General features: G+C 34.2%; 1 protein-coding gene across 1 annotated transcript; it reads left to right on the top strand.

Moving 5' to 3' along the window:
• The first annotated feature begins 509 nt into the window (after window positions 1-509).
• Window positions 510-19,185, top strand: SLC38A11 (solute carrier family 38 member 11). Its single transcript, XM_010174106.1, has 11 exons — window positions 510-621; window positions 1,042-1,116; window positions 3,461-3,595; window positions 5,296-5,361; window positions 7,077-7,183; window positions 7,663-7,742; window positions 12,842-12,912; window positions 13,841-14,002; window positions 15,040-15,152; window positions 15,807-15,938; window positions 18,940-19,185. Exons 2-11 carry the CDS (start codon window positions 1,056-1,058, stop codon window positions 19,183-19,185), a joined length of 1,173 nt encoding a protein of 390 aa, XP_010172408.1. The 5' UTR covers window positions 510-621; window positions 1,042-1,055.
• Window positions 19,186-20,168: the final 983 nt, after the last annotated feature.

A 20,168-nucleotide genomic window follows, 5' to 3' on the forward strand; every position in this document is an offset into this window, starting at 1 on the left:
TGAATGACATAGGAATATTTAAAATGCTGGATAAAACCTTGAATTAGAGTATCTGCAGATGCTGGAATACTTTACTAGTAACTCTTGAAATTTATTTAATTCTTTTGGTTCAGGGACCTATTTTTACTGACCAGTTATTTTAGCCAAAATATTTTCAAAAGTACTTGATTCACATTCCTGCCTTTGGAGCGCTACTAAAAAGCTCTTTGTTTAACAGCTTACTTTGAATTTATATAGATTTCTGTCCTTCCACTTTTTTTTTTTTTTCAGAGAAGAATTAATTACAGAAGACTATGGGTCAGTCTTATAAAGGACTTTGATGCCTAATGCCCCTTTGATTTCTCACTGAAAAAAAATGGGATTTAGTTATCAAAATACCTCTACAAATCTGAGACTATGACAAATTTTTTTTACTCTTGAATATACTATATTAAATATTTATAAAATCCTTGTTTTCACCTATTTTTCTCTTATACAATGTTATCATTGTCTTACTGCAATAGGTAGAAACAGATGACCAAACAGCCCTTGTTAGTAAGCCCAGGAATAAAAGAGGAAACAGTGATCTGGCATCAGCTGGATTTAACATTATCAACTCTATCATAGGATCAGGCATTATAGGTAAGTATACTTTTCTTTTATCTTGTGTTCAGCCTTGTTTATACATGCATGACTATCCAGTTTGGAGAATAACAGTTTTCTTACTTTCTTCTGCTGTTCCTAATGATTTTCCTCTATTTTTACTTGCTTACTATGTGAAAATGCAGAGGTGTCAACTGAGATCATGGCTCAGTGGTAAATACCCTACAGTTTCTTTTGCTATAATGACCAGAACTGTTTGGGCAAATGCTGACTGAACATTACACCTAGGCAGCACTTTGTCCACTAAAAGTTAGCTTTCTAAGGTTATTAAGCATGCTGGTCCAATTTAGGAGATAGGTAGCTGCTATTTTTTTTAAATCTGAGTATTTCTTTATTTTGGTTGTCATGAATAAGTATTTTGAAAGGTTCTTCTATAATCTCTCCTTTTCTTATTTACAGGATTGCCATATTCGATGAAAGAAGCTGGTTTTCCACTAGGAGTACTGCTTCTACTTGGGGTTGCCTTTATCACAGGTACTCTAAAAGCAGTTGCGATTGTAAAGTGAAAATTAGTCTTGGAATATTGAGCTGATCTTGAGCTTAATGATAAGTTAAACAAATATATCTATGACAATAAAGATGACAGATTTTTTCCTTACCTCACTAATCCCTTGAGCAGATTAGTAAAAGTAGAGAATTATACTGTGCAACATATAAAGCTGCTTTTTGTGTGCATTTTATTTTTGTAAAGCCTAATTTCTTAAGACTAGGTCAAGGTGACATTTGGAAGAATACCGCTTATTTGTGCTTCATAATCACTTGTTTTAGTCCACTGTTTTTACCCTAAATAAGAGGCTGATCCTTGAGTGTCAGTGATCAGAGGCTGATCACTTGTTTAGTCCACTGTTTTTACCCTAAATAAGAGGCTGATCCTTGAGTAGGTTGTATATCACTTTTTAAGAATACACCACAGAATTAAAATCTTTGGTTATACTATGATTTTGAATATTTTATTTAGTTATCATTCATTAAAAAAAATGGATTTACCATCCAAATGGGACAAGTTTTGAAATCACATGGTAAATAAACATAAGTAAATCCATTGGCATCAAAGGAGAATTTTGGTAAAGACTCTGGATTCAAGTCTTAAAACAAAGAACCAAGTCAACGTACATGGCACAGATTCTTTTACCCATATGCTGAGCAATATTTGAGGCTTTTCATTGCTTAAAATGTAATTTAAGGATCTGCATAAATGACAGGTTTGACTGGAGAGCAATATAACATAAGGAATATGTTCCTTCTGAATGGAAAATTCTCTCTATGGCTGATGGCAAAATAGATGAAGAAAATAATATCATAAACATAGCTCAGAAGTTTCAGTTACTTTTCTGTAGGAAATGTGATTTGTCCTTTGAACTTCAAAGTGTACTGAAGACTTTATAGCCATAGGCCCAGGACTTGTGAATTAAACTCAGTATTTTATCATGTTAAAAATGTGAATCAATATATCTTGCATGAGCAAATTATAACTATAGTTGCAACTCTTTGACTTGTAGCCTTTAAAGTACAGGCTAAGTATGTAACATTAGCATTTATTTTCCATAGTTTTTACTGAATAATTGGCAAATAGCTGGTATTTAGCAATTCTCACTGTATTTCATTTTGAGGATGTTTTTGAGTTATACTGGTGTAGTCCTAGATTGACAGAGAATATAATTTGAGGTCATTTGACTATAAATCTTTTTCAAGTTTTGTGGGTCTAAGACCCCTTGCTACAAAGACTTAGTGTTTCTTGTACAAGATCAGCTCAGTATGCAAAATAATTGATAATGAACAATTCTGTATTTCTGTTTTTGTCTGCTCCCTATTATAGTGTAAGTGAGTATACATATTGTGTAAGAATTGCATATGCTCATTGGAATCTCTGGATTGGCTTTCACATTAACACACAGTAGAAATCTCCTTTCTAAAGACTCTGAAAATTTCATAATTTTAGTAATTCCCAGAAAATACTGAACACCGATACTGTTCACAGAAAGGAACTGTTCCTATCACAGCATAGATTAGAAACTAAGCGAAAGCCAGATGAGGAATAGACAAGGTCTAGTTACTGTCTGTCAAGACATCTGCACTAAGATAATAAATTCTCTACTGTAACTGATCTGGACTAGAATTATCCCATGGTGCCCAAATGAATAATAAAGCATAGCTTGACATAACAGCAACATTTCTGACTGTTCTTCATAAAAAGTTAAGGTTCAGTCTGGGAGTAATTCTGCCTGTGACATCAGCTCTGTCTCAAGCCATATTGCTTCATGGTTTTCCAGATAAAGCACTTGCACATGTTTTTTATAAAACTATCCAATAAAAATACTTTTTTTATTATTATTGTGAACTGGATGGAGAAAATACAAAATACTAACCGGGCTTTATCTTCCACAAACTTGGGTAAATAGCTAAGTAAAATGATGAGGAGTTCTAGCACCATGACACAAGCTGTCCTTGCATTTTACCCTCTTTAGGATATAATCAAATGTTACATCCATTCAGGAGCCCTCTGCATTATTAAATTGGTTTTCCTTTTTTGATGCTTGTGACAGTTCTCATTCCCTTTGACCATATTGGAAACCAGCGAAAATGAGTCTGTTTCTGATGTCCCTAATCATGAAAGCTGGTATTTCTTTCTAGTATGAGCCTGTAACTCCTGGTTTTGCTGGATTGAGATCCATTCTGAGATTTCTCATCCCTGCTCTTCCCAGTGTCACTGTTTTCCTTCTTACAGATTTTTTTTTTTTTTAAGTAATGAAAAAGATGAGCAGTAACCAACCACAAGTGGGTTCATACTGTCTTTAACAGCAATTTTATATTTTAACAGATTATTCCATTATATTACTGATCAAAGGAGGAAATCTCTCCAGTACCAACACCTATCAAGAGCTGGTCAGAAAAACATATGGTCTTGTAGGTTATCTAATTCTTTCAACTCTTCAATTTTTATATCCATTTATTGGTAAGATCATATAAAATAAAATTGTTTAAGTTTTATAAATAACAAGCTTTTCACATTACCTTATTCTGTCACTGGTTAAATATTAAAAACTCTATAAAGAACATACTATATATGTTCTATTTAAGAAAAAAAAAATACTTTGTGTATTCTGAAGAATTACTGAGGAAGAATTCAATGAATTGGAGGACCAGCATAGAAATTAACTGAAATGTAACAGAGAAATTAATGATCACACGCTTAAAAATTGATGCCAAAAGGAGCTATGAGAAAAAGTAAAGAAGAGATTCTGTTCTTGAATGAGTAACAGAGTACAAATTTGTGCCTGAAACAAAAGGAAATTACTTTAGGGGTATACTGAATTTATATTTTTCCAGAAATCTAGTATTACTGTCATTGGAGAAGCCACTGATCAGGTCTTGCTTGAATATTATGTGCTGGTCTTCAAAAGCATTAATTCAGCCTCATACCTAATGAGCTACTAGGAAGCTGGGTAGTCAAGACCCCTTTGAAGAAGAAATAGTAAAAGAAAAAACAGATATTATCTGGGCAGGAATTAATTAGACTAGAAGTTTAAAATAAAGTTATATTCTGAATTTGTCCCCTACAGTAGTAGCATAATTAAATCAAATCTTATATAAGTTTGGTATTTTCACACATGGGCCTGCAAGAGGTGGTGACTTGAGATACCAAGTCTAGATTTGGTGACCACAGAGTCCCAGATCAAAATTCCTACTTTGTGAATAATCAGTCTGAAGTTGTTATAGGTAGCTGGGATTCTTAAGGGAGTTAAGTTATTGTTACTGCAGGCAACTATGTTACACATGTTGACTTTTTAAAAGTATAATTACTACTTCATAGAGAATATGGAAAAAAAAAAATCTCAGTCCTTACCATGGAACTATTGTGCATATTTATGTACTTGAATTCATTTCTCTAAGTACTGTTAGTGACTTACAATTTCACAACAGTGAATATTTGTGCATTAGGTAGGCTCATTACCTATATGTATGCTGTCTAAATGGTGAAGACCACATGAGTATATAAATATTTTATGTGTATGTATACACACATGCGCACATATAGACACTTCTAGTGTAGAATAAGGTAAGACTGAAATACAAATATTAAGGCCACAGTTCTTATTAATGAGAGGAAGGAATGGAAGTCCACATCTGATATCCTCATCTATTTTCTCCCCCTTTCTTCTGGTTTAAAGATTTTACTAACTTTTTACATGAGCTAGGAAGTCCCATGCATTTGATTGCAGGACTGATTATTAGACTAACACAGGAACTTTACTAAATAGAAACAAGAATTTGAAAATAAACTGACAAAGAATTACTGTTATAAACAAACAATTTTTAAAAGCCTTTTTTTTCCTGTTCTGAAGTAACTTTATATGGCAAGACAGAACAACTGCCTTGCTTATCAGACTGGATTCTTGCTTAGGTTGAACCTGTTTTTTTGGGGTTCTTTTGTTTTTTGGTTTTTTTTTTTTTAAAAAAGGGGTGGGACAGGAAACATTACAGAAAGTTTTATCGTGTTTTAAACTTGAAACTTAGAAGTTGTTGGTGCTAGCCAGAATTCATACAAGAGGGATAATGGCATTTAATCCTAAAGTCTACAAAATATGTGTATTAAATGTTTATCAAGTATTTCATATTTGACTTGTATTAACAAAAAATTTTATTTTCTTTAAGCTATGATTAGTTACAACATAATAACAGGAGACACTTTAACTAAAGTTTTCCAGAGAATTCCTGGAGGTAAGATGCATTTAAAAATTCAGAACAGGGAAAATGTATTGGATAGGAATATAGCATAGGTATTTAGGGATTAGCATCCTGTGTCAGTCTGAAGTTCTACCTGTTACTTTGCTCCTGAATTATTCTTAGGTATAGTTCAAGTTAAGAACTTGAAGCATAGTTGTATGGGTGGTTTTTGGTGGGGTTTTTTTTAATAAGTCTTTCTGAAATAAAAACTATGAATCCTAGTCCTTGGTTATGATTGGACTCAGTGTTAGTGAAGAGACCAGATGCTTCAATAAAATACTAAGCAAATAGAGTCTTCCACAGTAGTATATTTACAGTGTCATCATATTTTTTCATCTTTTTTAGATAATTGCTATAATAATAATAATTTGAATACTGAGACTGCACTTTATCTAGTGAATAATTCTGCATAACTTGCAAATGATATAATGGATTTAATGCTTCCTTAAGCATATCTGTAAAAGTTGGTCAGGAACTGCATATGTAACTTGCAGTTCTCTTAGATATTCACTGCCAAACCAGATGTGGCATTTTGAGATTTTAACTCATCCACTTGTTATCCTTCCTCTGCTGTAAGTTTTCACAGCAAAATCAGTGAAGCAATTTGTGTGCATGTTTTCCATCTGCTTTAGCAGAAAGCCAGCTAAGTTAAAACATTCTTCACTGGCAGATTAAACTAAAAAGAACATGTCTGCAATGAAGTGGAAATTACTATTTGTACGAACTATTTCATTTCCACAGGAGGACTATAATTTTCAGCAGGTGAAGCCTACAAGGTGTGGATGCAGTTTTAATTGTCACTCTGTTCTGTGAATTCCTGATCAGGTTGATAGTGACAGCAAATATCTAATAATTTATATACAATATGACTTTTGTAATAGAAGGAACTCCCAGTTTGGCACATCTTTTCACCTGGCTGGTAGAATGCCTACCTGGAAGGAGGTGGGAAAGCATTGTAATCTCCCAAAGAATAGAGGGAACTGAACACAGACTTTCCCTGTCAATTGCCAGTCACTTTACAGCCATAATTATTCAGGAAGCTTTCATTCGAGTCCATGATTCATGATAGCCTGACTGAAACTGGGATATGTTTTATTTTAAATTGTTATGGGCTTGAAAAAAACACCAGTTATACAAATAAATCCTACTGATTGCAGGGAATATTAAAATGTTGCCTTCACATGGTAATATGTATTATGCAAGTGCAAGACAGCTGACAGCAAGAAAGGAGTTGCTAAAAAAAAAAAAATCTCAAAATTAACTTACTTTAGGATTGTTCTTTAAGAATTTGCTTATATTCAACAGCATAGTAATCGATGTCAATACAGAGTATCAAAAAATCCTCAAGAGTAAATGGTGGAAAGAAGTAGTAGAATGTTTTACTTGCAGTCTGCCAACATTGACCTGAGCATGATAAAATAAATTAATACCAATCTATATGTAGAAATGACAGATTTCCAAACTTTGGTATAATGTATTCCATATGTTATGCATTTGGTTTAAATTTGCAGAACTCTTGTGATTATGGACATGCTGTGTAGGGTTTCCTCAGTTAATGCCTGGTCTTTATTTCAGTGTTACTTAGCTTGAATAAAGGGGATAAAAGCATGGTCAACATCAGAGTTTGTTACTCATAGCATTTCAGATGTAACTAACCTGTCCTCATGTCAGTCTCTTAGAAAAATAAATTATTTTCTTTTTTGCTTTAGTTGCACCAGATAATGTGCTTACTGACCGTCACTTCATAATTCTTCTTACCACCATCATCTTTACCTTGCCTATATCTTTATATAGAGACATAGCAAAACTGGGAAAGGTAAATCATCATAGCACCTGATTTTTGGTTCACTTTTCTATATGCCATTAGAAAATAAGTTCAGATTGTCTTCTGTCCTAAGAAATATGGGAAAATTTGGAATAGTTTAAGCAAAACTTTGGTCTCCGTGTGAATCACTGGAATTTTTCCATCAGCTGCTGGTAGAACTCGAGTCTTGTAAAGCACTGGATGATGTAGGCCTGATCTTGAAATGCTGAGCACCATTGATTAGAAATGTTTAAATGCGAATATTACTTAAAATTAGACAAATAGTTACAATTGGCTAATTACTCAAAAGAATAACGAATTAAAATATGATGATATTGGGAAAGCTTTCTAATTATAGGTATTTGATGTGATATTTAGAGCTTCACTTGGTTGTTAATTAATCTTTTAAAAAATATAGTAAGTACATTATGCTGCTAAAAGGACAACTTTTCAGCAGCTTACTGACTGAAGTAATATTTTTACCTTTACAGGTATCTCTTATTTCTCTGATTTTAACCATTGTCATCCTGGTTATTGTGATGGTGAGAACAGTAACATTAAGTCCACAAGTGTAAGTATTCTTGTTTAATTCTTGGAAGATGACTAGAGTAGGAGTTTCTGAAGTTGTACTAGATTATGTTGTCTATCATCCATAAAAATGATGCACTCAGAAAAGTGTGGGACTTCCCACCCCGCCCCCCTTTCTGAAGCAACATGTTTTTCATACTGTATGTTAAAGGAGTATTTGAAAGGGTGATCTCAAAATCCCCTGTCAAAAAAGGAAGAAGCTATACATAATGATTACTGATGACCTTGTTTCTATGGTAACGTTTCTTATCAACAGTTGTGATGCACGGAAAAATATGGAATATGTGGCTTTATTTTTTTGTTACAATAAGTAATGTTGGGTATTGAGTAATTCTTGAAGTTTTACTTTTTAATTCTTTAAAGACTTCAATTTTTGCATTTAGACTTCTTGTTTTCAAAAATGCATCTAGCAAGTTGGTAAACTGTTAATCAGAATTTTTTGCTTCACATTCTGTCAATGTCTATTTTTACTATTTGTATTTTACAGTTAGAAATAGACATATGCTTTAATTATTAAAACCATCTTCTAATATTTTGTTAATAGTATGATGGTATGCCACCTCTTTTTTCTGCCATGAGAATAAAGAACACTAATATATTTTAATATGGGTCCCATCATAGTAGTATAACAACTGAAACAAATAAATAATGCATCTTTTGGAAAGAATGTCATGATGTCAGTGTCTGCATCATTCATAAATCTCTAGGAAATACTTAAAGAGCATAAGAATAATACTTAAAGAGCATATGTACACATAAATAGGATGTGAGAATTACTCAACTGGCAGCTGATCACAAGGATGAAACTCCAAGTGTTCAGGAAAAAAACCTGGGAAGTAGAAAGCTGATTCTTTCCTTCATATAAATAATCCAATAGTAAGCAAAGATAAACTTTATTGTGTGGTGGAATTAAAAATTAAAGCTAAGCTATCATATATTTACAGAACTGCTAAATAGTTCATTAAAGGAGAAGGAGGAGTTAAAGCAGCTGCGACTAAATGGGGCTGACATATAGCTTTGCCTTGTCTGTCTTCTTTAACAACTGAGATGACTTTAATATAAAATTCAATGCTGATGTGAGCATTGCTCATTTTCTTTCCATTATATTGACTGAAGTTATATTCAGCATCTGTAAACTTTTTCTGTATCTTTAAACTTCTAAAGTTTAAACAAAAACTAAAAAGATATTTTACATTAGAATAGAATTTAATTAAAATTTTATAATTAATTTCCTAAATGTCTAAATCATTGAATTAAACCTGAATTTATCTGCCTTGTGTTCCTGGATTATTTTCATAACTGCTGATTTGCACCTAAACTTGGTGGTTTGTAGCTGATCTTCAATCCAATGGAAGTCTTTTGCTCATTCCAGTGGGTAGCTCCCCTGTCAAACATATGACTTGGCTTCCTCCCTTGAAATTAACTTTTTCTTTTCAGTCAGTGTTACATACCTGAAAACTGGGTTGAGATCAGAGATGTATGTTTCTCTTGCCCTTCTTAAAGATATTTTGCTTCTAATGCACTCTACTGCTGTATTACGTTTGGCAGCACTTCTTCATAAATGACAGAAAAGATTTTTGCATAGCATGGATCTTAAGATGGGGAGTATTATACTGTAAATGTTTTACCAGAAGTAGAAGATATGCTGTTTTAGACTGCCAAACAAATTTGCCCAACTCTTAGTCGTGATCTGTGTGTGCAGTGCCTTTTACCCCACTAACATGTTTATTATTTTATACTTTCCCGTAAGTATACTGAAGACTAGGTAGAGTCTTATTTTCTTAACCTCTAGGCTTTACTCATCACTAGGCTTCACTACCTTCTGATGGACAGTTCTTATTGGCAGTCTGTCTTGCTGTGCTCTTACTTTCAGCTGAGACTTTTTGCTGTCTCCCTTGAAACATCTTTTTTGTTCAATCTTTTATTATTTTTGTTCCAAGAATCATAGTTATATTGCCTGCCAGCTTTTACTTTGAGATAAAACTTCTACTATGTATGATAGACAGTACAGCTCCCAACAAATGCATTTTGTATCACAAATCTATTTCTTCTGTTAGCTTTCATTGTGTTTCATCTAACTACTTCTCATTCTTCTCCAGCATGAAAGAAACTTTGTGTTCATGGAGGCATAGCCTGTGTTTTTGTATGCTGAGTGAGGAGCAGTAAGCTAGCTGTTTTTGTCATTCGTGGATGTTTGCAGCTACTGTTATTCTTGTATGAGCAGCAATAAAAATCTTCCCCTAACAATTCCTAACAAGAATGTAGGTTGAACTGGTCAGAAGTAAGGTCCTTCTCAAAAAAAAAAAAAAAAAAAAAAAAAAAATCTTCTTGAACAGTAGCAGCAGAATTGAAAAAGCAGAACTCTCTTGTGGTAGACTCTTTCAACCTACCTACACATCTGCCTACACAGACACACATATTTGTATGAATGTATGTGTGTTTACTTTGATGATATTTCCATTAGGTACCTTTTGTCTTGTGAGTAATTTTAAGTGATTATTCACTGTATGGCTCTTCAGTAACTAACAGCTACTGTTTCCTGGCACAATTTTCTTTCCCAGTCTGAACTCTTATTTTATATAGACACTTTCATGTCACCTGCACCCTTTTCCAGGAGCTTTGCATAAGACTGTATGTCCTGCAGGCTGGACATGGGGATGATTTGTTGTTGATATGGTCAGTACTCTAGAGCTGTTGACTCTTAGTTCTAAATACTCTGAAATGAAATTTCTTAGTGTATTGCTTTCATTCCTTAGTTTAGGTATCACCTCTGTGCAAGATCCCTCTGTTCCTAGGGTATGGAAATGTTTTTCAGAACACATACAGCAGTATATGACTTGTGGTAAAAAATAGCCATATACTGTTGCATATGTCATAGGTACCAATGTGCATTGTATGACACTGCAAACTGTTTGAAGTGTTCAAATCATCGATCTGAAATTCTTCCTGCATTCCGGAACTGGAATGGAAAGAATTTATCTTCTTATGCTGCTAAATAAGGAGGATTTTGTTCTTTTGATTTTTTTTCCCCCCAAATAATCTGATTTGTTATTCATCCATAAAGCAAAGCTATATTTTGGTGTGTTGCATATTGCTGGAGCATAAGCTAACACTATGCAGGGAGAAAACTAGCTACTGTAATTATTTATTTTTTTTTTTTAGTGATTATTTGGCCACTTTATTCAAAATGTTTCAACTGAAATTCACAAGCTTTCTACATTCTATTTTTTAAATCCCTATTTATAGGAAGTAAGGAGACTTTCACAATTTCTGTTATGAAAGGATAGTATAAACCAAATTTTCGTTCTGTATGTTTGCTATCAAAGCTGACCTCTAGTGGTTACAGAATGGAATAGTTATCTTGTTAGCTTTCTATATTTTACTTTTATTTTGGAATATTATTGATTTTTTTTTTTCAGATCAGATGAGAGTATTTTCCTTAAAAAATAATACATTCAAAATTATGCATATGAATTGCATATGACAATGAATGTCCACAGACATCTTGAGTGATTTGAAATCAGTGGCATCAAGTTAAGGGATGCTACTCTATATAAGGAACTACAGTTTCACAAGGCAAATGCCAAATATCTGTTTCAGCCATAGTATTTATTACATCTACATGCTGAGACTGAGAATATTTTAGGAGAGCCATATTCAGCTACTTAAGACTAGAAACAGTATCTTCCAGTAGTCAAAACAGTACACTGCATCTAAGGATGAAAAACTGAACTTGATTTTGATGCTCAGGTTCTGTTCACTTCAAAGTTAAGCTTAGCAGCCACAGCTTAAGAGCTGAAAAGGTGCTCTAAGTCTGAACTGCGTGTGCATTAGATGCTGTAGATATGCTTTTTTAATATAGAAAATGAAGGATTGACTATTTGAGCTTTCAAGAAATAGTAAGTTAGGAGTTCTGAAAGGGGAAACAGCAACATCTTTTTTTGTCTTTTTTTTTTTTCTTTTTAGGGGGTGGGAGTGGAGTTAAAACATTTGAAAGTGATGAAACCTAGCATTGTGTATGTCACTGCAGCTGTCAAAACCAGATAACTACCACCAGACAGAGGGAGAGACAAAGCTGCCATTGTTACCTCCACAGAGCTGGCATCAGTGCCATGCTGCTTTCTAGGGCAATAGGAAAATAGTAGCTAAGGCCTTAGGTGGCAGCAGCTTTCCCTCTAAAAAAACCAAACAAACCTGTAATCAAAGTTATCAGCGGCCAACTTTTTAAGAGCAAGCTCCTCTGTACTGTTCCTTTGCCAGTGCTTTAATATTAAAAATGTAATGTTCAACCAGCTTGTGAATTTTGTATGATACTTTTAGCAAAATTTAGTTCTGGAATTGGATGTTTCGTGTCCTCCTTTCCTTCATTTTGGCTCTTTATTCAGAGAGGAAGTTCATGCATCAAATGGGTTTTAACAAAGTTTGCTGATAGTTTTCTGTCCTCCTCCTCTAAGAACTGCAATTGCCACAGGTCCAAAATTTTGGGCATATCTTAGAGAAGCAATTGTCAAGTATATTACATTCCTGCCTGATTGTAAAAGTCTCCATATACTCTCATACACATTATGACTCCTTTGGGAAGTGTCAGAATCCCTTTAGTGTGAGCAATAGCTGGAACAAGTGTAAACAAAGGCAAACTGCCTCGCTTGGTTTGTAGCCTAGGAAAAAAAGTATCTCTAGACTGCCTGGATTACATGTGCAAGTTCAAAGGAAGAAATTGCCTCTAAATAGTTAGATTTTGGGTTGAGATAACCTTAGTTAGAATCAGTAACAGGTTTTACCTTTCCCCGTTGCCGTTTGTTTGTATATTATGACTTGAAGAGTTTATTTACAAAACTTGTCATTGAAACAGGCTGACGTTTTTGGCTGTAAAAACTGTTTACAGAAACATTTTAATCAAAACAAGGGAGGTGAGGAGGGTATCCCCCTAGTTTCAACTTATTGTTGGTGAACACTATGGCCTAGTTCAGAGAGTTCTGGAGATCTGACTAGCAGTTCTGTATTACTGTATGCTATTTTAGATTATTTTTAATAACTGATACTGGAAAGAGGATAATTTATTAAAATGTATGTCTGTTTTAGACCCAAATCAGAAAATGCATGGATATTTGCAAAATCAAATGCAGTACAAGCTGTTGGGGTGATGTCATTTGGTAAGTAATTATTTTTTTTATTTTCAATATTCAGATCAACTGTAAGAAATTATTTAATAATTTGGACCTAGAAATTGCATTGTTTTAATTGTATTTTTTTATATACATGTTAAACTGGTTTAAGAAAAATTAAGATGACTTTGAGTCATCCGTAGGTGAATTTAATTGTTGTGGCTTAAGGCATTATCCCCATCCACTGCTCATCTGGCCCTAGAGGCTATAGGGCTACACGGTCTCTGTAGCGGAGACAGTGATGTGGCACATCAAACCAACTCATCTTAAAACACCTGTCTGTTTAATAAACTGAGGAGGCTGTGATCGTCTGTGTTCTCTGGGATAACCCTTAACAGAAGAATTTTAGACTGACATACATACATTCACTAGAGAGCGCCTGTTGTTTCCCATTTCTCATAATGAACCATTCTGATGAACCTCAACGCGCCCCCGTTATCCTCATTCTCTAATCTGTTTCTGCCTGGAGGAGACGGTATATTGATTCTTGTTAACGCTGTGATAATCTGAGGCCTCCCAATGCTTGCTGCTGCTTAAAATGGATGCCATAGGAACTCTGAAAGTAGCAAATAGCTCTGTGGATTTAAAAAAAATCTCAAAACTGCTGTTGGGTTCTTGAGCAAAAGTGCAGCAGGAAGAGGAAATAGAGGTGGGGAGGATGGGAAATGATGTGGCATTTTAGGGTAATGTAATCACAATAATCTCAGGATGAATATAAACCTTCAGCAAATCAAATAATTAAAAGTTCAAGTCATTTATTTTTGCCACTCGTTGCAGGATTAATGTTTGTATTTAATAATGAATGGATTCAAACTGTGCTGTCTCTCCTACCTTGGAATATGGACTCTGTGAATTTATTTTATATGCATATATGCATTGATTCATACATTTGCTTTAACCGTTATGTGTGTTTCAGCATTCATCTGCAACCATAACAGCTTTTTAATATACGGGTCTCTGGAAGAACCCACATTAAAGAACTGGTCTCGAGTCACACATGTGTCTGTCTCACTTGCTTTTGTTATCAGTGTAGTGTTTGCTGCATTTGGATATATGACTTTTACAGGATACACAGAAGGTAAACTGCTTGATCTCTCAATTTTGGTGCTTGCTGTAATCCTTACATTTCTGCCTTTCTGTCTGACTTTTGCTGTTAATATCTTAATGATTGTAAAAATGCCAAAAATCATACTATGTTTGGACAGAAATAGATAGGACATTCCTTGTAGTTACCCAACAACCAAAATGGGCTCCGAAGTTGTCAGCTACATGCTAAAAGGGGTCAGATTCCCAAGTGTAAGCCTCACCAGTGAAAGTCCCATTTGAATGCTTCCATGATCAGAATTTGATCATCAAAGAATCTGATCTGAAGACTAGACAGCTATAATTTAGGCGCATGGTCCAGTAGCAGAGAGCAGTACGAACAAAAGTTGCCTTGATTTTTCTACAGGGTGCCTAGCATATATTTCTGTACATTGTCCTCTATCTTTTCCTGTCTGTGCATCCTAGCTCTGGCTTAAAGATACTTCCTATCTTTACAACAGCTGTTCTTCTGTAACTAATTCTACTGTCACTTCTGTGTGCATATGAATATACATATATGTATAAATATATATGATCAGTGTTACATCATACTATTTAACATCATTTTGTTGAAGTAGAGATGGTGCTTTCAGAAGAACAACACATAAATTTGTTCAGTGTGTTAGCTTTTTCAGGAAAAACACACATTTCATAAGCAAATATATTTTCTGTTATTTAATAGTGCTATCCTAAATTGTGGGAGAAGGCTTCTAAGCTTTTTCCTTTCCTGATGAGTAGCAGCATATAGCTGAGAACAGAGGAACTGTAGTGTAGAGGTTACTCTAATGTGTGTATGTTAAAATATTTTTGAAAGATAAATGCTACTTGAAATAAAAACACTGCTACTAGAAGGGCAGGGTGGAAGTTCCTCCTGGATGTAATTTTTGACTGTAGCTACAGTTTCTTGATATGTATCAGGACAGGGGATCAGAAAGTCTCAATTACTCCAGTAACTCCAGTAGCTTACACTTCAACTTGCAAGTAGGCAAATGACATGAAGTTCAAACTAATTGTTGTTTTGCTGTGCCTCAGGAGATATATTTGAAAACTACTGTAGAGATGACAACCTTGCTACATTTGGAAGGTTTTGTTATGGAGTTACTGTAATTCTGACCTTCCCCCTTGAATGTTTTGTGACCAGAGAGGTAAGAATTTATTACATTCTTCTTTTAAGTGTCGATATATATTAATAATATTCTCACATTATTAATACATATTGTAGCTGAAGTCAATGGTTGAGCTGTAATAAATGTCAGCATATCCTATCCTGCTACATGCAATGAGTAAGAGGAACTAGTTGTACTGTTTAGATTCTGGCAATATAATTTTCCATCACATTTTTTATAATATTATCCAGTATTATTTAATAATTACTTAATAATATCAGGACTGCTTAAAAATCCAAGTTTGGCATAAACGTCACTGTTGTTATATTGAGAAGAGACAAAAATAGCAGATTTATCATGCTTACTAGTTTTTTTGCTTTTTGAAAGTAACTGTCTAGGAAATCCACTTCTTCTAGAAATAATTGTAAGTGGTTTTTATTCTGTAGTGGGCATAAGTATAAGCTAAATCCTGGAGGTGTAAGTCAGTCTTGCAAGTATTCTGCAATTTTAATAATGCTTTTTATGAATTATTTCTGGAAGCGGATGAAGATGTTTTCTTGAAGCAAGATAGGTAAAGTTCAGTCATTGTGTTCTCACCCATTATTTTAGTTTCCTGAGGTTAGAAGATTTGGAATAAGCTGTTTGTTAACATAAAGATGAAAACCAAGGTTTAAAATTGTGGTTCTGTTTCAGGTGATTGCCAATGTGTTTTTCCATGGGAACCTCTCAACACTTTTCCATATTGTTGTGACAGTAGTTATTGTTGCTGTGGCGACCGGTGTATCATTAGTGTATGATTGCCTTGGAATAGTTTTAGAGCTGAATGTAAGTGAACCTGTATACTCTTGTATTTAATAAATAACTTTTTTATAACACAGAACTCTGAAAAATCCACACCTCTATTGAAAATCTTATGTACTTTCACACAGTAGTCAGTAGAAATGTTAGTAGGAAAAAAAGGAATTACTCACTGCTTCAAAATCAGATAATTAAAGGAGAAAGGAAGTTCAGGAAGTACAGTTCATATGGTTGTGCAGGGCTTTTAGAACAGTTCTGGAGATGTAGCAAGTGGCTATGACTTACCAAGTGTTTTTAAACTGCAGTGGAAATCACTAAAATGCCCAAATGTATTGCAGGACTGAATCTGTAATTTCTTTATGTAATCACAATTCTGATGAATTTCTCAAATTACTCAACACTGGGCAGATCCTAATGATCACCTTGTGCCAAGGGGGCAAAAAAGAAAGTGGAAGAAGAGGGAGGAAAACAAAAAAAAGAAAGAACCAGTAGTAGTGAGACCACAGAGACAGTGTCTAGAATTTTTCCCTGTTTTGGGCTTAATAGAGAGCAAAACTGAGTAATTTCGTAACCTAAGTCTATGATTTTTAGGAGAAAACTTATTTGTTTGCCAGTAAACATTCCTGTATCTGTTATTGCCTCATAGCAGAGATGGACCTTAACAGGCTTGAAATAGTTTTAACACATTTATATAACTTTTTTGGTTGCCTGGAACTGCCATGTAGACTACTGGATCCTAGACTACTAGTTAACAAAGTAAACTTACCACATGAATCAGTCTGTTTTGGCACAGAATGTACATTTAATCAAAGGAAATTATAAAAAAAAAAAAAAGCCAATTTGCATTTATGATAAACATTGTTTGTCTTAACAGTTTACCTTCTGGTTTTGGTCAGCTATTTATAATAAATAAAGCAGATGTGGAAATGTCATACTCCAGATATAAAAGTTAGGAGGTGGACAAAACTTTTTAAGGGCAGCCTTTGCTGCCTTATAGAAATATTTTAGAATTGCCTCCTTATGTCCCTGTCCATGCAGTTACTGACAATTTCAAGCCATATATTACATGCTTACCTAAAACTGATGGAACAAAATGGAGGGAGTTGTTCTTTATGCTACTTGATAGATATACTTGTATGTACATTGATACATGTACACTGCTCTTCACAACAGGGAGTTTATCTGCTAATTGAGCAGTAGTGAGTGATTTTGTAGCAGTGATTTAGCAGGTCGTGCTTGCACTAATATTATAGAACAGGTCTGAATATTCAGGTAAGCTATCCAATTACCCTCTATTTAAAGTAATTATCTGCATAGTTTCTTGTCAGTTAATCCTTTACAAATTATAACAAGCTCAAAATAAACAATAGTCCTATTGGTTTGGTCAGGATGCATGTTTCCATTAAAATTTCTCATTCATGGCATGTGTTGGTAATTTCTTTTCTGTCTTCTTCCCTCTGTTTTTACAAGTGCAGAAACTTCACCTGTGTGCATATACACACCAATAGAAGTATTTAAATGTGTGGGTACATACACACATATGCCTATGCCACACAGCCAAATAGCCAAATATTGTTATAATGGAACTAATTCACTATGTGTGCCTCTGTATGTCTATATATGTGTAGGTGTTTTATACTTATTATATGGTATAATATGTTAAGAATAAATTTACACCAGAGAATTTTCAGTGAGTCTTTCTGGCATGAATAAATACTTGTGATTCCTATTTGGAATTCACTTGTTTTAAAATCATCACTCAAAAGCAATCATTCCATCAGTGCAGTATCTTTACCCAGAGAGGCTAGAAGTTGATAGCCAGGCATTTGAGTGGGTAGCTCATATCTTGTAGTTTGTTGGAGTTTTTTTTTTTCCTTTTTAAGAAAGGATTTGATAATACAACTGTACGTATTTATTGGATGTAATTGTTGCGCTTAGATTGTTCAGTCTTGATATCCACCAGTAGAGAAAAATGAATAGGCAGAGTCTTTACATGGGAAAGAAAGATGTTCTGTCTTCTCAGCAGGCTTTCTGTCCAGCAGAAGAGCTGTCTTTTGGCTCTGCACCACAGATGGCATTTGCTGCTGTTTCTCTGACTCTGCTTACTTTTTCTCTGCTTTCTGATTTTAAAACAAAACACAAGCCATTGTGTGTGTGCTGTGGTAATTTCACAGGGAAACCGTTGAGTTATACAGGAGTCAAGGGTGCACAGATTTTACTGTGCTATTCTTTTACTGGGATGCTGGTTTGTGTTGCTTCACATACTTAAGAGCCTCGGTTTTTGTGAAGATACTCTGGGCATGTACCTCTTTTTAATGTCTGTACTCATCACTGTTAACAGCTTCTACCATAAAAATATACAAAAGTTTGTACAGTGATGCAAAGAAATTGTGTAGGCTTAAAAACATTGACATTGAAACAGTGTTTATGTATATGACAAACTAGGTGTTCAAAATTTATGCATAAAAATTCTCTCTTTTGGCATGTAACTTGTGTTAATCTACAGTGGATTTACTATAAAAAACATTTAAACAGGTGCTTTTTATCTGCCCCTATCTAAGAGAGCATTTAAAGAGGAGCTGTGGTTTTAATAAGAGAGAGCGTTCTGCTCTTCTCAGAGGGAGCTTTGCTTTCCTAGGGAAGTCAATGTTAATCAGGTCATAAATGTAGAAATTGATCAGAAGTCTTTAAAATGCTGTGTGATGTTTCCACTTTTTTTTTAAGGCGGTATTATATCTAAACTGTTACATGTATTTAATAGTACTTGCAACATAAAATCTTATTTTGTATCAGCAAAACAAAAGCATTTAAACAAATCTGAATTATTTAAAATAGTTTTAAGATATTTTTGCAAGTTAATTGTGATTTTGAAAAGAAAGTTTTCCATATGGAAACATTGAAAAAGGCCTCTATTCTCTGACTTTACTGTTGTACAATATCATCACAACCATTTAAAAATTTAGGTTTTTGTTCTTCACATCTAAACATGCTTATGAGGGTTTTTTCTATTGTTGTTTCCCACACACAGGGAGTTCTGAGTGCTACCCCACTTGTTTTTATCATCCCAACAGTGTGTTATCTAAGGCTGTCCAAAGACCGATGGAACCATTCAGATAACATCCTATCCTGCCTGATTCTTGCTGTCGGTGTGCTAGTGATGACAGTTGGGTTTGTTTTGACTATCTTGCGTCCCCAGGAATGTAGCCATGGAAAAGAAATGTTCTACTGCTTCCCTAGTAATGTTTCTTTTCACAACAGTACACTTCCACCATAGGTAGCACACCAATCTCCAGACTAGATCCGGTAAATCTCAAACAAGCCGTACATGCCAGTTTAAAGGAGAGTGGAACAAACACCTGTTATGTTTTTATACGAACTAAGAATTTTAAACTGTATAACTGTATTTACATACTTGGTTTTATGCTGCCATCCTTTTCCGGATAAGACTTGACTTTTAGCTGTTGAAACAGAAATTCTCAGAGGTGCCTTTCAGTAGACATTACTTGAATAACTTTCAAGCCTATCAAAAAAGTCTGCATTTTTTAATGTAGTCTGCAATGCTGTTTAAAAGCTGTAAATGAAATGTTTAGGAATGTAAACATCTCCCATGTTTTACTGCTGTCATTTAGTTTTTATTAATTTTATAATCTTTTAATGTATATTCATTAGCACACTATAGTATTGGGGTTTTTTGATGTCCCAGAAAAAAAGGCTGTCTGGGTTTCTCTCTGCATATTAAACTTCTGCTGTTAAATTGAATACCCCTGTTAATTATGTCTTTGATTTTGCAATAACACTTAGTGCTGAAAGCATCCTTTGTACTGGCTCTTGAGTCAAGGGCAATTTTGTATTCTGACTAGACTGTAACCATTACAATTTGTAGTCTTCTAATTAAAAGATTTTGCATGTGTAAAAGCACACGGGTGAATTTAAAAAGATTCAAGTAAACAGTCTTTGTAAAAATTCAAAGATTGACAGAGAAGATGACATGTGCAGCAAACACAGCTTGATTCTTACATTTATAACCTTATTTATTATTTCTGAAACTGGATTCAAGCTTTGCTATATGCCAGGCATGTGCAGCTCGAGCAAATTCTGTAAGAAAACATTCTAAACCTGGTTTTCATTCTCATCCTCCGGTTTTTTTTTTTCAGTAAATGGCTATTGATTTTGTCGTGGTTTATTAAATTTTGGTTATTTGTTGTGTTCTCCAAAATTAATTTAACAGTAAGGTTTCATATGTATATATATGTACAT

This window comes from Antrostomus carolinensis, unplaced genomic scaffold (assembly GCF_000700745.2).
Source record: "Antrostomus carolinensis isolate BGI_N321 unplaced genomic scaffold, ASM70074v2 scaffold16270, whole genome shotgun sequence".
Lineage (NCBI taxonomy): Eukaryota > Metazoa > Chordata > Aves > Caprimulgiformes > Caprimulgidae > Antrostomus > Antrostomus carolinensis.